Below are 17,701 nucleotides of genomic sequence, written 5' to 3'. Positions count from 1 at the left end.
TCTACAGATTGGACAATTTTGTTTGTTTCATTTTTAGGCACAGGGGCAGTGAAATTGCTTGCAGCATGACGTGCAGCGTTCAACTTTGGGCGTAGTGCCGGTACTTGAAATATAGATTGAAATATGCATCTGTAAGAGAAAATTATGTCATAATAAGTAAAACAAAATTATATAAAAACTATATGATATAACTCAGTTTTTGGTCTTTGAGTAGGTAAATGGCACATTTAAGTGAGCACTATCGATATGCTAACAACGCTAAAAACTACCAAAAAGTCCAAAACCCAATTCTTTCAAATTAATATAACTTTAAAGGGCAATATATAGTGTGCAACATAACGTTCTAGTGAATGAAGACTGTTTCTGTTTCTTCGTATGACGCAAAGTTGTTGTCACTTGACTTTTACTCACCTCGTCATCGCCACACTTCACATGGGGAATGAAAAATACGTGCTTCCAGTATGTTCGCTTTTATTTTGAATATGTGCTTCCGGTATGCTCGCTTTTATTTTGAAAGGCTTTGAATCAACTTCCAGTCCTGACAGTGCAGGAGACCTCACAGTGCAGGTCTGCAACGAAGGGTCCTGACAATGCAGGTCTGCAGCCAGACTGTCTTGGGCTCTCTCAGTGGGTGTGTGTTGGAGTATGTGCGTCTTTGCACTATACTAGCGAGTGTCATGTCAATGTCCTGTCATTTAGCAGACGCTTTTATCCAAAGCGACTTATAATGGAATTGAGTACAATCAGCCAGGGGTAGTGTCCTGCGACCAGGATGTCTTTCGCACACATGGTACCGGTCTTAACCACTGAGTCACTCCACCCCTGTGTGTGCTCATTAGTTACGAGTCGCTCCGTCACAACATTATACACGGACACACACACAGATCAGACACTCAGTTACTTTTGCACAGTTTTGTGTTTTTCATTTTGAGTCAGTCCTTTTCTTGGAGTCAGGGATTGGATCAGGGCAGTCAGTCCACTAAACCTATATTAAATGTATGTAATTTGTTCTATATGAGTGTCAATCAAGAGGTCTGTAGCAACCGATAACGTAATAGCGACCAATAACGTAATAATTTAAATGTAATAAAATCAATAATGTAATACATTGCCAATAATTTAATATATAATATATATAATAATAATAAAGTTGTTGAGCCAATAACGTAATAACTTTTTGTTTCTGGTTATTATGTTATTGGCCTTGCATTAAAAAAAATCCTTTGATAATGTAATAACTGAGCCAATAATGTAATAACTGAGGTATCACTTTCACATTTCTTGAGAGAAAGTGTCACACTTAGTCTTAATATTGCATCTGGCAAGCTTAAATAGCCAACCTTATAAATATCCCTCCACCCTCAAATCCCCCTCCACAGGAGGCTTAAAGGAGCAATTAAGAGTCAATTTGGATTTATATGTCACTCTTAAGGTTCCATTACTGTGACCATACAGACGCTTTGACGGGGTAGTGCGTTGCAGTTTTCAGTATGGTATTGCAATTCACCGCCAGAACGCTAGGGCAATTCACCGCCAGAACGCTAGGGGCTGCGGGAATTAGTCGTTGACTGACCAATGACAGCACCGTGGTCTCCATTGGTCTCAGTTGCCTCGACAGATGATAACATTTTTTGGAAGCACACGTCGGGCTACAGAGAGGCTCTCTGACAGGGTTGCATATGCTCTAGATATGCTGCTCCTAAATTGATTTAATGCACTCATTCACCCACATATGTACAACCATATGGTTCTTGAATTAAAGAAATCTGTTAATTCCATAATGATAGTTTTAACTTCCTGTAATTCCAGAGGTTTTTGCAGTGTCTTATGTGTACGTTTTTGTTTAGTTTTTGTTTTGGTATAGTGGATTACATTACATTACATGTCATTTAGCAGACGCTTTTATCCAAAGCGACTTACAATGGAATTGATTACAGTCAGCGAGGGGTGGAATCGAACTTGCGACCATTGCGACCATGATGTTTTTCGCACATAGGGTACCGGTCTTAACCACTGAGCCACTCCACCCCGTGGATGGCATAGTCACATAAACACATGTCATTACCACTAGCCATACTGGGCACCTCTCTTTCTTAGGGTCAGTCTTTTTAACAGCTATCTGCTCATTTGGGTCTTTAGTCATTACAATTCTTACAGATATTGTTGTATAAATAGACAGTTGCTCATAATGGTGCATGTAACATGAAATCATGTCATCATGAGGATATTGCATTCACAAATGATTTCAACATATTTTTTCTTGGAAAAACATTTTTAATTTTTAAATAAACCATTTTAGAATCTCAAAATGCCTCAAAGGGGTTTTACTGAGGGCTACATAACTCCAAGTGATTTATTGATGATTTGATTTATTCTGAACAAACTGTAAACTCTGAAACTGTCAAACTGTCATTGTCATTACAAATGTAATGCACATGTTGTAAAAAATGGAACTTAGCATCTCAAAAGAAAAATGATCCAGCATTTTACAAATGTAAAAAAGGAGAAAAAAGCTTGAGCAGGGTAAATTTGAATAGGGCAAAGTTATCAAAATGGAACTTAGGCTGGAGGTCTCAAATGAAAAGTAGCTCTCACTCCTTTACTACTGTAAATAAGACAAAACATTAAAATAAAATTTAATTTAGGCCTACTTTTTCCAGAATATGTTTTTGATTTTTGTACTTTGTAATGCCCTCATCCAGCAGCTGACAACAACAATTACTTCAAATGCATACTGAGGCCACTGTTGCGTCTAGTGGCCTTGTAGAGCTTCATAACGCTAATTGAAAAGTCATTATCTTTATCTAAATCTAGGCTCTCCAATATAAGTTGGGGTGGAATGATAAGACTTGATTGAATGTCCCAAGCATTGACATATCTTGGATTAGAGACAATTCTATTATTCTTGATAGGATCTCTGTGGGTAGGTATTGAGCTCCTGGCTCATTAACGGCATCCCCAACAACATCAAATGAAGGGTTAGCCATAGGCTGAGCATCAGCATTAGGTATAAATACTGATTCAGGTTCAGACAGAGAGTCAGATTCATGAGATATAGAGTCACGTTCAACTGGAGACATAGAGGTAGGTTCGGCATCAGACAGCGAGCCAAGGTCAGTGTCAGACAGAGGGACAGATTGAGACACTCACTCTTGAAAATGTGTGATACTCTCTGATGCCATCCTCTGTATATAATAATCCTCCCATGGTTCCTCAACATACACTGAAAGGGGTGTCCCATCCATTCCATTTGGATGAAATGTTAGGTCAGCAAGTACTTCTCCACACAATCTTTCTGCAGAGAAAGAAAGAATAGTGGCCAATTGAAATAATCAGAAATAGCAGGTTAGGTACATGTGTGCTGTATTTAGTATTTAAATATATTTTATACACATTGATGAATACAATTAAATACAAGTAAAAAAATTTTTTCAAACAAGACAGCAACAACAGTATGTTTGTGTGTGTGTTTGTGCTAGCCTGGATGAACCTCACCTGAATCTGCAAGCAATTTAATGTTGCTTTGTAGATCAGACTGGCCCTAACACTGTTTTGGCCAATTCAACAATCCCAGATTAAAAAATTAAGTGCTCTCTATAGCCACGCATAGCCCTCTCAATCGTCGCAAACCCTGTCAGAGAGCCTCTCTGTAGCCCGACGTGTGCCTCCAAAAGAATTTTATCATCCGTCGAGGCAACTGAGACCAATAGAGACCACGGTACTGTCATTGGTCAATTAACAACTCATTCCCGCAGCCCCTTGTGTTCTGGCGGTGAATTGCAATACCATACTGAAAACTGCAACGCACTACCCCATCAAAGCGCCTGTATGGTCACGGAGAGTACTATAACGGAACCCTAAGAGTGACATATAAATCCAAATTGACTCTTAAATGCTCCTTTAGGCCTCCTGTGGAGGGGGGTTTGAGGGTGATTATTTCTGTGCCACAGGCACTTGCATGAAACTGCTCTTGATCTGTTCCTATAAAAGAACACTAGACTACACTTTGAAAACTCTTAACAATCAGAGACATCTGCCTCCTGTGAGGCAGTTTGTTGCAGCAGCTCTAGCTTTACTGTAAATTTCCTCACTGTTGGACTGATAAAGCACAATCTCATTAACCTTGAATTTATGCGAAAGCATGTATCACTCTTCAGTTACTGTGCTCAACAAGCAGCGGGTGCTGCCGGGATCCCCTCCCCCTCCCAAAGTACTCACAGGCGGGCAGTCTCACATTAGCCTCCACAGCAGTCCCAGACATTGGACATTACAAAAAACTAGGGTGATGAATTTTCACATTAATTTCACAATCATTTAGCGTCTTCTAGCTATTTTTAGGACAGCCAATAGTTACTATCCTTACTGAGGAGTTGGCAACACTGGCTAAAATTAGACACATAGACTGTAGCGTGTGGGTTGTTGCACTGATGCACTTAAACCAGGGGTGGGCAATTATTTTCCCCAAAGGGGGCCACATGAGAAACATAAAATTGCTAAAGGCCATACCAATGGTCTGAATAAATTCTGCTCAATACTAATTATAAGAAGCAGTAAATTGTATTGTTTTGGTGTAAATTGGGCAGCATACAAACACACAATAAATTAAATTAACGTAATTGCAGATTTTATTCAATTATAACTAAATAATTAAAAAGATTACTACACTTTATATTGAATGCTATTATACTATACTACTGTGGTGACACAACCACAGCAACCTCCAGGGGAGGGAGATAATGGTGACTCCTGAACTTAAACCAAGACACTTGACTTCTTAATGTTGACTTTGATATATGCTGCACAAGCTGTGTGTGGAGAGAAGGAGCAGACAAATCAGCTGATCTATTTGAGTGTGTGTGTGTATGTGTGTAGGAGAGAAAGCTGCGGGGCAGGGAGATAAATGAAAGGAATGTCAGTGTTGATGTCGCCACGCATAGATTGACGTGGGAAACTCTGGAAATGTTAGGAGCATGTCATATACTCTATAACCCAGTTATTAACGTTCATTTTCTAATTTCTAATTAACCTCATGTGGGCCAGTCAGGGAGGGTGAAAGGGCTGCATGTGTCACGTAGGCTGTATAATGCCCAGGTCTGAATTAGGCTGTCCAGATGAATTGAAGTCAGTGAGAGTCCTTAACAGGTTTGTTATTATTATTATTTTTTTGTTTCGTAAAAATGTTTCACTGGTCATTTTATTTATAAAGAAAATCAAAATTCAGTGAAGGCTCAGATCCAGTACAAAGTAAAATAACATATGTATACAGATAAGATGGTAGGAGGACAGTGCTGTTCTGTGTTTATCTGTGGAATTTCTAGGAAGGGCAGGGCCACATGAGAGCTAAAACAGAACAACAAAACAACCTGTGAAGCAGGTTAGTCAACACAATGTGCTGGTGTGCTCCTTGTGCAATGATTAACCAATGGAGTAGGGAATTTCCTTGTTTACAACATCTTTGTTCTTACATGATTCATAGAAAAAGCTGTCAGTGAATGAATGGATCTCATTGAAAACTCATCAGTAACACAGTATTGTAATTCTATATTGTAACTTTGAATTTTATTCTGTGTGACTCTGTCTGTGTGTATGTTGATATCACTTAGCGCATGTGCCACAGTGGTGAGTGAATTCCAAAGCGATTGCATCTCTGTGGGTTTTTCCAGGAGAGTAAGGCTGAGAACTTCCTTATTGCAGCAAGGGTGGAGTCTCAGCAGGAGGCTTGTTACACCCACTTTATAGACAGTGTAGAGGACAGCAGAAAGGAAGCAGAGCTACACTCAACTGGTACTGGCCTCTGGTTCAGCAGCAACAGGTAAGCACTCCAAATATAAGTTATATGGTTTGCGTAAGAGCCATGCATGTAAGTTTTGCTACTTTCATTAAAGGTTAAGTTTATAGTTCCAGGTGACATCTAGACTCTAGATGTCGCCTGGAACTGAAATTTACAATGATGTCTGCTCACCCCCTCCCTTACTTGAGGGCTACGGTGGCCTCCACCGATCAAGTGCCGCCCTCGTCATCTGTGACCACATCAATAGATGAGGTTCCCATATAAAGACATGAAATACATTTTACTTGAGTATATTGTTAATTGTATAGATCATAGACGTGTATGATACTGAAACTTATTGTTATTTTTTTCATATCCTGTTAGGATTTGAGCGCTACTGTGGGCTAGCTGTTATCAACGTAATCGTAAATAATAATATGCGATAATTGCATTTTACGTGGACACACATGGTCAGTCTCGTTCAGACTGACCACGTGTTTCCAGAAGCGGACGAGACGGGAACAAACGTCACCCGAAAAGAGAAGCTCCTCACACATTGTAGACAAGTAACACAGGTTTGTTGTGTTGTATGATTTTCTTACCTGGTCTGCTCAGTAACAACAGAAATACAATATGTATTTATATAACGTTGGTGTCTCTATCACATCATATTGTAAATGACAGTGTAATCTACAACATCAATTTGATGTGTTATCTCATCACAGTTGTTGCCTGTGTAACTTCAGCTGAAAGATTTTATGATGTATTACATGAAAAGCAGGAGGGAGATTTAATATTAGAGATTGATATTTATGCACAGAGCAAATTATGTTCCATACTTTTTTTATTGTGGGGCCAAACTGTGGTGTAGTGGTTAGCACTCTCGCCTTGCAGCGAGAAGACCCGGGTTCGAGCATGGAGTTTGTGTGTTCTCCCCGTGTGTGTGTGGGTTCTCTCCGGGTTCTCCGGCTTCCTCCCACAGTCCAAAAACATGCAATGTGGGGATTAGGTAAATTGGACACTCTAAACTGACCATAGGAGTGGGTGTGAGAGTGAATGGTTGTTTGTCTCTAGCTGTGTGTGGCCCTGCGATGGACTGGATGTAGCTGAGATTGGCACAGCACCCCCCGCGACCCTCTGGTGGAGGATAAAGCGGTAGATAATGACTGACTGACTTTTTTTATTGTAATACTGAATAACCTACTAACCATAATATGCAGTACATTGTCATTTCATCTATCAAACAAACACTTTATTTTTCTCTCTTCTGTTTTATGTTAAAAGACTTGTGGTGAAGACGGCTGGAGGAGCACAGAGATCTAACAGCTCAGTTGCTGGAGACTAAACCAGGTCTAGTTTTTAATGCCCTGATGACGCATTAGTGCGGGAATGATAACCCACCTTCTGCTGGTGTGTCAGGGGTAAACTGGTGTTCTTGTGCCAACATTCACAGACACTTACCTTATCCTGCCAGGAGATATTTCATATGTTAATTTCAATTCAATTTATATAGAACCAATTCATAACAGATATTATCAAGATACTTTACAAAGTGACAAGCTGCTGTGTTTAGAATATCAGGGAGAAGTTTCCTGATCCTCAGGGACAGTACAATGGTTTCACACTGTTTTCATACCTGGCCTCTAAGTCTCTGACATTTTCACATAAAGCCACAAGTATTCAAACATCACAATTACTATAATTATTGGTAATGTATTTTATGTTAAAAATGTTTTCTGTATTTTAATATAATGTTACACTATGTACTTATATTTATAACTGGATATTTTTCTGAAGAGGAAAAGGCAATAAATAATAAAATATGAACAGATATATGTGCTGTATTCCTTTCAATAATATCACATAAATATCTGTACTGTAACAGGAAAAAAAACTGAGACTTGCATAATTCATGGTTTATTGTTGTGAAACAAAGTGTGGTGCACTCCAGCTGTTTTCAGTCCACATCAGCATCAGTCTGGAAGTCAGGTCCTGTTGAAGACAGTGATTTCATATATTAGAATCACCTCAGTGTATGATTGTTGTTGATATGCCGCAGTAAAGCCAGTCAGGTAACACTTATAAGGGTCCCTTAATTAACGTTAGTTAATACTTTATTAAGCATTAATTAACTGTTTAATAACATATTATCTATCATTATCATGTATTACTTAGCATTGTTAGCACATTAGTTAATGCATTAATAAGCAGTTAATTAATGTTTACTACTCAGTTAATAAATTATTAAGTGTTAATAAAAGTTTAATATTGTAATTAGTTATCATTATGTATGCATTATACAGCATTAGTTAACATATTAGTAACTGTTAATAATGGCTCTAGTAATCACAGGTCTTCTTCCAGGACATACACACTGTATCTGCTGGGGGGTTTTCTTCTACAGTATTCTGAAACTGTAATCACAAACATTTTAATTCAATATCTGTTATCTATCATGACGTACAACATTGAGTCAACATGTCAACAAATATCACTTATGTACAAAAAGTAATATAATGGACGTGTCTATCCATAAAGTGAAACGAAATATTTCAAATGTAAAGACGCATACATTATTATCTTTGTCTTGAACTATTCAACTTTTTCCATTTAAATCTTTATTTCATTTTATTTATTCTTTGTCATACATTTTAGATAAGATTTGGTCTGTCTCTGGTTTAACTGGTAAGCCTGATGTACAGTGTGAAGCAGATTTCTTGTAACCTTGGTTGGGATGAAGGAAGAAGGGGCTTTTTTGATGCGAGGGGTTGTGTGAAAGAATGTGAATGACCTCAGTCTTGAAGAGGTTTATCGGAAGGTGGTGGTCCATGATCCATGTCGCTATATCTGCATTAAAAGCTGGGGTCCATGATGAGAATGTGGAAGTGTCTGCCTAATGAAAGAGATACAGTTGGGTGTCATCAGTCGAGCAGTGGTATGAGAAATCATGTGAGCAGATTGGACACAGGGAAGTAGTGTTAAAAGAAACAGGCCCCCTGTACTGAGCACTAATGGCGCATGTCCACTGGCTCTACCTGCCTCGCCTCGCCTCAGCACGGCACGACTAGGTTACATCTCCTCTGCGAAAAAAGGTACCAGGTACCAGGTACTAAAAATAGTACCAGGTACTATGCTAGTGGAAACACTACTTAAACCGTTCTGTGGCGTGGCGAGGCGAGGCGAGTAGAGCCGGTGGAAATGTACCATATGTAGACTGCACTGAAAAGAGGATAGGAAGAGGATACATGTCCTTTCCATGCAATATTATAGGAGCACACTTATTGATATTCATATTGTTTTTTTATATTCATAGAACATCCCACTAATCCATATATACCCAACAATTGCACATTACTCTGTAAAAGGAAAAAAAAATCTACTTCTGTACATATATACATATTCTTGCACTTTCTGCTTGTTGCACTTCTGGTGGGATGCAAACCTCATTTTGTTACCCAAAACTGGTATTTGAGTAATGACAATAAAGTTGAATCATCTCATCTCATCTCATCTTAGGTAAGATTTTATCCAGGAGAGAGCAGTGCCTGAGATATGTTATGGAGCACAGATAACAGGATGCAGTGGTTAATTGTATTGAGGGCCAAGAAGACTAGTTGTGTCAGACAATATATTAACTACACTACACCACAGAAGTATAGTATTACTACACTATATAATGAATACTATTGTATTCATTATATAGTGTAGTAATTTGATATTTTCAATGGAGTTAGTTAAAATCTGCATTTACCTTAATTGTGTTTGTTGTGTGTTTGTATGCTGCCAAATTTACACAAAAACTCCTTTTTTATAAAGAGATAAAATTAATATTGTTTATTTCCGGGTTATGCGGCCCATAAAGCATGCTCAGTAGTGTTACTCCCATAATGCCTATCGCCTATGTGAATGAGCTGTCTATGTTATCAACTTGCTCCAAGTGTCCATTCCATGGATGTACATTTCTCTTAAAGTTTTCACATCTTACGGTTCCCTGACAGTTTTTCTGGGCTTTTTATGGCCATTTTTACAAATGTGAAACTCCATGAATTTAAAATATAGTATTATTAAGATCTATACATGCCTATGTCCATGTCTCGAGGTGTCTCGGGACAGTTTTATAGGTGTCTTTTTTACTATTGCTGTCATTGCTTTTTGGCCCGCATGAGTATTTTTTGTTGCAGTACCACGAGTGGCCACCATGACAAAATTGTCTTCAAGGCAAAGGGGGCGGTGCTCTATCCAATTCTTATAATACATCCATGGTGCAGCAACCCACAGGCTACAGTCTATGGGTCTAATTTTAGCAACTTTAGCCTGCTGGGAAAAGACAACTTCAACCAATCATTGCACTCGTTCCAATCCCGAGCCTCAAACACAAGTGGAGAGCTGGAGAGAAGCCAAATTGCAAGGAACTGATCAGGAGCAGTTTCACACAAGCGTATGTGGCAGAGAAATAATCCTATACAAAAAATATGGGAATAATTTTGATTATGGTGTGTGTGTGCCTTGCAGTTAATAAGCAAGCCATCTGATGAGGATACTAACGGGGAGAGAGAGTGCAGCAAACCTAAACAGAAGAGAATATGTCTGTTTAAGAGACATAAAATGCCTTTTGTGATTTTTAGTTAGCTTGTGTAGACCTACATTTAAAGTGAATCACAATAAGATAGACAACTTTATGGGTTTAAATCAAATATTAAATAAGAATTGCCTTTTCATTAAAAACACTTTTTCTTCACGTTTTCTTCATTGTCTATTTGTATGTTGAATACCTGACATAGAAGTAATTGGGGAAGTGATTAGTAAGCATGTGAGCGATACATCATCAGCCAAAATTACAAACCAAAAAGGGAAAGAAAAGGGGTCCCTAGACCTTCCAGACAGAAACGGCTCTTAGAAGAGCAGGTGAACAGCTACCACTGTTCCCCCGCAATAGCCAGCGTTTGTGCGCTGAAGTGTGCTCCTTTTTAACCGACTGTCAGCCTGTCTGTCTTCCGTTACAAAAAGCACTAGAAACTTGTAATATACAGTACTTAGGGTCAAATATGGATACATATTTATAATATCAAATAAAATAAAATACATTTAAGTCGCTCTGTGGTGTAGTGTGGATGGATTAGTCGCTGAATGAGCTCCTGTGGCTGATCAGCACATTGTGAAATGCAATACAGCTGTAACAATTACAGTATATAGATATATACAATAAAGTCAGTTATAGAATCAACACTGAAAATAATCTAATACTGATGAAATCATTGGAAAAGTGTAAGTGACAAGTAACAAGTATTTAAAAATAAAATATGTGCAGCTGTATTTATGAAGTTTAAAAATAAAAATATGGGTAAAAGCACTTTGTATGTATGAAGTATGAATATGCAATGTCAGCTACAGTAAATGTGCATTTATGTGGGTGCACCTTTGTTTCTGCTCTCCTCTCTCCAATCTTTAGGATGCTTTACACTGAGTTATTAGAGCTGTGGGATGAGTCTGTGCAGGCCATGAATATCAAGGACTGGCAAGGAGCTCTGAACAAACTTGAGCAAATTACTGAACCCACATCTCGCACGCTGTTCAACACTGCTTCAGCTCACCTGGCTCTGGGACAACTGGACCTGGCCCTGCAGGTCGTTGCATACATTATTATAACTTTACAGCAATTGTTGTATAAACACAAACAAGGAAATACAGATAAACAGCATGAACACATAATATTTAAGTCCTTTAATTGGTTACTTTAACTCCTCTTGAAGACAAATACATAAAACAAAATGTCATAGGTCAAGTCTGCAGTGTAAGATAAATATTTATTTTTATATATTTATACTGTATATAAATAATTTTTTTGGAATGATCCCTTGAGATGTAACATCTGATTCTCAGAGTGGGTCATGCCAATTAATGCATTTCAAACGCAATATTTAAGAGATAACAAAATAGTTATACAATAACAAGTGTGACAAAACATCAACAAACATTTGGATATTCACTCCCAATGGAGCCAAACAGGTTTTACATAAATATACTTTTCATACATTCACAATGTAGCATTATAGTAAGTATAGTAGTAAGAATTTGATCCAATAAGATTTTGCGAAGTGGCTTCCCATCTGTGATGTCATCAAATCACTGTAAAAACAAGAAACATTCAGTGTAACCTCATATTTTCCCCTCTCTGATGCCCAGGCTTTAGACCTCACCATATGCAAGGATGAACGACTTGCTATTGCTTTCTTCCAGAGAGGAGCAGTGATGATGCAGATTGACAGGTAGGAACTATCACAAATACTGTCACAAAGAATATACTTCTTCTCCTTCTCCAGGTATGTCATCCCCTTCTGCTGTCCCCCCCTAATCTCTTCAAAGTACACAATCTGTTCACTTGTTAGAACATTTCTTTCTTCCCAGCTCTGTCGCTCTGTCTAGACAATGGAGACAACAAGTCTCCTTCCTTAGGGCATGTCCACATGGAAACTTACCCACAGCTTTGGGAAGATAGTATAAAATAAAATTGAAAATTATAGTTCCACATCTCTCTTGCACTGATATTCACTGTCCCTATCTTGTGTTTGGAGTTTGCATGAAAAGATGCTTGATATCGCCAGAACACGTTCTGTCCTCAGTGAGTTCAGTAATGTGATTGAAAAACTTTTTTGTCACTGGGTTGTCTGTAAAATCACTAAATATAGTGACAAAGTCATGTGGCAACACATGATATGTCCTTGGGCAAGATACATAAACCCACGTTGCTCCTAACGGCTGTGTCGGCAGCGTATGAATGGGTATGAAAGATGAGTGATAGAAAATGCACTCCACATAGATGCGCTGTATGAAAGTGTGAGTGAATGGGTGAATGGCAAAACTCCAGTGTAAAGCAGCTTTGAGTGGTCAACAAGTCTAGAAAAGTGCTATATAAATACATACCTTAGTGTCCAGCCACCAAAAGAGTATAAGCCTTTTCCTTTGCCACACATGAACATACACACACACTCAAAAATACTTTGCATAATTAAGCATAAAGTCAAACACACACAATTCCACACATTGATAAAACATCCTGAGTTTTTACAAATTGAAGGCAGTTCGAAAGAGGTGGGTTTTGATGAGCATTTTGAATGTTGGGAGGTCAGCGTAGTCTTGAATATTTTTGGGGAGAGAATTCCAGGTTGGCTTTGTAGGACTTTAAAATTGATGTGTTGTTGGACCGGAGGCCACTGGAGGTATTGGGGATTGGGAGTTATGAGGATTATTGAGGACCTTGGGAAATGTAGCATGATTAATGCTCTTGTAGTAATCTGTTCTGAAAGAGATGAAGGGTTTTAGCAGCAAGGATGGAGATGGACTTTGTTTTTGGGACAGAGGAAAGTGAATTTGGTGTCATGGTTGACATGGTGTTCAAATGAGAGATTGCTGCGAAAGTTGAAACCAAGGTTGTAGATGTATGGGGATTATGGGTGATGAGTGGAGCGAGGACTGAGAGACAGTTCTTGATGATATCAGATGGGATGGCATCGCATCCAGAATATAAGTGTGACTTCTCATTGTTGTAACAAGAGTTCACAGCTCCATTGGGATACTAGGGTAAAGTGAGACAGAGGTGGGGGAGGTGTCCCCTATCCATGTTTGTGTAAATAGAATTGATTTTATTTTGAAAGAATGAGAGGAAGGACATTTGTGCCCATGCATGGAAAAAACTGGCACAAGTCTCCTGAGGGACATTTTGATTTATTAAGAGATTCTGAAAGTGTGAATTCTAAGCTTTCCAACAATATCTAACACATGGAAAATATTCGAAGAAGATGTGGCCATTTGAATTTAGGCACTCCTCAAACTGCTTTAGGGAAAATTTTAGCCTCAAAGATTTACAATTTCAGGGGAGTTAGGTGACAGTATCATCACATTTACATAGACCAACTCCCTCCTGGTCCCGCTGTCAGTGACATCTGATATCTGTTAGCCCACAGGACAGAGACTATTAGTAGTATAGTTTGAACAATGAGTATTAATAGCAGGTCTAGGGACCCAGAGCGTTCCCAGAGAAAAATAAAATGAAATATGAATATACATATCATAAAAATGAAAAACAAGAAAGGTTAAAGGCTAACTTAAGAGTTAGAAGGATCAAATATAGATACATATTTCCAATATCAAAAGTGGCTCTGTGGTGTGGATGGATCAGTCTGTTGCCAAATGAGCTCCTGTTGCTGAATGAGCTGATGATGTCTCTAACTCTCAGCTAGTTGCTAAATCATTAGCATCACAGTCAATACTTCATACCCAAAGCTGTGTCATTCACACATTATTCAAGCACATCAGGTAGGTTTGTTATACATATTATTAGCAGATGCTCACATGCTCCCGTTACAGCTTAGTACGATCAACTGATCGAATAGAAGTTTCAATGTGCATATCATTTGCATTTTAAAATTAACTTACTGAGCTAGCTAATAACAATGTTAGTCACATAATGTTTCCTCAAATTAAACAGTGATAAAACAGAAATCGTCATTATTGGCACCAAATTGTCAAGACTGGCTCAGATGACTTGACAAAAACAAAGAGGTACAAGAGATGGCGGCAATTTGATATTTATTTATCAAAATAATAATCTAAACCAAATACAACCTATATCTGTAATCAGGTGAATATGTTGTAAATGCAGGTGCATGAATGTGTGTGAGTGTTGGATGTGAAACTAAGAACAAACAATGTGAGCTGCAGGACGCCAGGCCGGAAATGGTGAGAGAGAGTGAGAGCACGGCTGGATTGCTTGGCTTTAAAAGCAAAGCCCCGCCTCCTTGGAAACTGCATACATCTGCGATGCATAGGCTTGAGTGCATGCCTGTGTAAAATGGAGAGAAGGGGAGAGAGGCACATCGACACAACCCTGCCCACTTGGGGTCGTCACAAAATCCACACACCTTTATCCAAAGGTGACAGTTTTTCCCTCACCATTGACAGCTCCTCCTGTATATTTACATATTCACAATATTGATCAACTCCTCCCTTCCCTTGCCTCGTCACCTCCTGCATTGATTACTGTAACTCTCTCCTCTCTGGTCTCCCTCACAAATCCCTCCATAAACTTCCAGGTCCAGAATTCAGCTGCCTGCATCATCACCAGTACCCACTCATTCCACCACATCACCCCCATCCTACAACAACTCCACTGGCTCCCGGTCAATTCAGATTGATACATTTCAGAATTCTATTTAAAATCCTCCTGCATGCCTTCAAAGCCATCCACTTTCACTTTTACTCCTTTCAGCCGCTCTGCTCTGAATTCACATGCGCAACTCTGACTCTCTTCCCCTCTTTAATTCCAGACTCAAACCCCACCTGTTTATACTCTGTAATCACACTCCAATTTATGTTTACTGTCGTCCTGTTTACTGTTTTTTATTGTTGTTTGTTTGTTTGTTTTGTAAATTGTCCTTAAGGGTTGAAAGGCGCTTATAAATAAAATGTACAATTATTAGGGTTCGAGCACAAAGTGTGTAGAACCCTGTTGAAATGCAAAATATTATTATTCAGGTTCAAGCAACACAGTTGCAAGAACCCTATTGAAATCGCTAGAGTTATTAGGGTTTGAGCAACAAGGTTACAAGAACCCTATTGTAATCGTAAGGATTTTTCTTCTTCACCAAAGTAAATCGCTCCACCCCCTAAAACTTGTGGGCCTGAGGAGCAAGTTTAATGTACATGCACAAAACTTGATACACGCCTTCCTTAGGTCGGGACGGACAAAAAAGTCAGCGCAGCCTAAGCTCTAAAACGAAAAGGAAGGCCGCCATCTTGGATTGAAAGTTAATTTTTTGCCGATTTTGGCCATTTTGCACCAATGGTATTTGAACGAACTTGTTCTAGAACTTTCATGGAATCACCTTCAAACTTAGTGAGGTCACTGTGGACAAGTTGAGGATCTAAAGTTATCAAAAACTTTTCAATAAGTATCATGGCGTACAAGAAAGGGGGCGGCAAAGTTGGTGAAAAAATTTATTTTTGAACATTTTGAAAAAATATGAATATGAATATGAATTAACGCCAACTTTAACGCCAACAATTAACGTCAAAGTTGGCGTTAATTAATATTTTTCACAACAAAAAGCAAAACTCTTATAACTTCGCGATGGAAGGTCCCATCCCAACCAAACTTCATTTGATTGATGACAGGTAGTTGCTGAAGATGACTATGTTGCTGAAAACAATACATTTTGAAAACAATGCCTCCTGGTGGTGGTAGAAAATACTAATACTGATCTGATCCAAACCTGCTAGGATTGATGATAGTCCAGCCCTGAAGACGTCTATATGAAAATATTCAATTTCAAAAACAGCGCCCCCTGGTAACAGCAGACAGAATTACACTTACAGTTTGTGATGCTGCTCTAACAAGGATTGTTGTATCCACTTGAAACTTGATATGTAGTACCTCAGACCCGTCCTGAATATGTCTGTAAAAGGTTACCTCCCTATAGGTAGTAGAACGCCCGAAACAGGAAGTAAAGTCTAACATTGTCGGATCTGCACAAAACTTAATATGTGAGTCACGGGACATTCCCTGAACATGTTTATGGACACCCCTCCCACCCAACAGGAAGTCGGCCATTTTAAACAAGAAGTGCCCATTAACTTGGCTGTACATTGTCTATTCTGCACAAAACTTGATATGTGACTCAAGGGACCTTCCCTAAACACGTTTACAGACATGCCTTTCATCCAACAGGAAGTTGGCCATATTTGCCCTCTAACTTGAGGCCACCGAAAATAACTAGGACTGAAAATAACTAGTACCACAAGCGGTGAATGAACAGGATATGAGCTAGAGGACTCTGTGTGCCCACGTCGCCATGCGAGCCCTCAAGCTCGAACCCATTCAGAACCGGTTGCACTACTAGGTATTATTATTATTATTGTTATTATTATTATTGTTGTTGTTATTGTTGTTATTATTATTATTATTATTTATGAATTCCTTTTTCCATCCAGATTAGAGGAGGCTCTGTCAGACTGTATCTGGGCACAGGAACATATGAGAGGAAATGTGGTTATTGACTACAGACAACTGGGACTGCAATTTAAGCTGTACAGCTGGCAGGTATGACAAAACTTATTTACATTCTTGCCTTTCTATTGTTGTCGGGACACTAACTTGAAAGCCCCATGAGGTTCATACACACACTCCAGAGATGTTCACAAGTCATTTTTTGAGTCACAAGTCAGATTGTCTCAAATCTTTGAGCTAAAGAGTCCAAGTCAAGTCTCAACCAAACATGGTGCAACTGCAAACATGAGGACCAATCTAGACTTCTATTGATTTTGACAAAATAAAGTATTATCCATAACCTTGACATTGATACCTATACCTAACTGTAACCTAATCACAATTCAAAAGTTAGCTCTAAACTTAAGATTTAGTTAGCTCTAAAATTAGGTTTTACCTCATGAGGACCAGGTTTTGGTCCATGTGAGCATGACCCACAAATACATTACACTATATACTATATGAGTAAATATAAAACCTAGTACTACAAAATAATGCTCTGCCCTTTGTGCTGGTATATAAAAAAACTCCAACAGCCCTGCATTCACAGAGGGACTCCAGGCTTCATTATTCTTTTTTTCTGCAAATGGAAATGGAAATCCAACCCCTTTACATCTGTCAGTTGTGATGAATGAAAGCAGTGAGATACTGACATGTCATCACCTTGATCGTGTAGTTCAAACAGCTCAAAACAAAGCGTCATTGATGGTGGCTGAAGGAGAGGTTGCACAACATAACATATTTCTCATAGGGCAGATAAGACATCCTGGTCCATCCATTGTTAATGCACCTGTGCTCCACATATATAACTCTACCATTTATAAATTAACAAAACTCTGGGCATGGACATGACAAGCAATCATGCAAAAACTGAAATAATGTAGCAGCAT

General features: G+C 38.7%; 1 protein-coding gene across 2 annotated transcripts in view; it reads left to right on the top strand.

Moving 5' to 3' along the window:
• Positions 1-5,660: 5,660 nt before the first annotated feature.
• LOC122764857 (NADPH oxidase activator 1-like) overlaps positions 5,661-17,701 on the top strand; it is a 38,695-nt gene continuing 26,654 nt past the window's right edge. The window contains exons 1-4 of one of the 2 annotated variants that reach the window (XM_044018817.1): positions 5,661-5,812; positions 11,220-11,394; positions 11,954-12,036; positions 16,757-16,865. In XM_044018817.1, coding sequence (XP_043874752.1) covers positions 11,221-11,394; positions 11,954-12,036; positions 16,757-16,865 — 366 coding nt within the window. In that variant the 5' untranslated portion in view covers positions 5,661-5,812; position 11,220. Of the gene's footprint in view, positions 5,813-11,219; positions 11,395-11,953; positions 12,037-16,532; positions 16,666-16,756; positions 16,866-17,701 lie in introns of those variants that run through there. The other variant, XM_044018818.1, reaches the window with a different exon arrangement.

This window comes from Solea senegalensis, unplaced genomic scaffold (genome assembly GCF_019176455.1).
Source record: "Solea senegalensis isolate Sse05_10M unplaced genomic scaffold, IFAPA_SoseM_1 scf7180000017714, whole genome shotgun sequence".
NCBI classification, from domain to species: Eukaryota; Metazoa; Chordata; class Actinopteri; order Pleuronectiformes; family Soleidae; genus Solea; species Solea senegalensis.
Note: the sequence above shows the minus strand (reverse complement) of the source record. Positions and strands in the feature narration are given on the sequence as shown.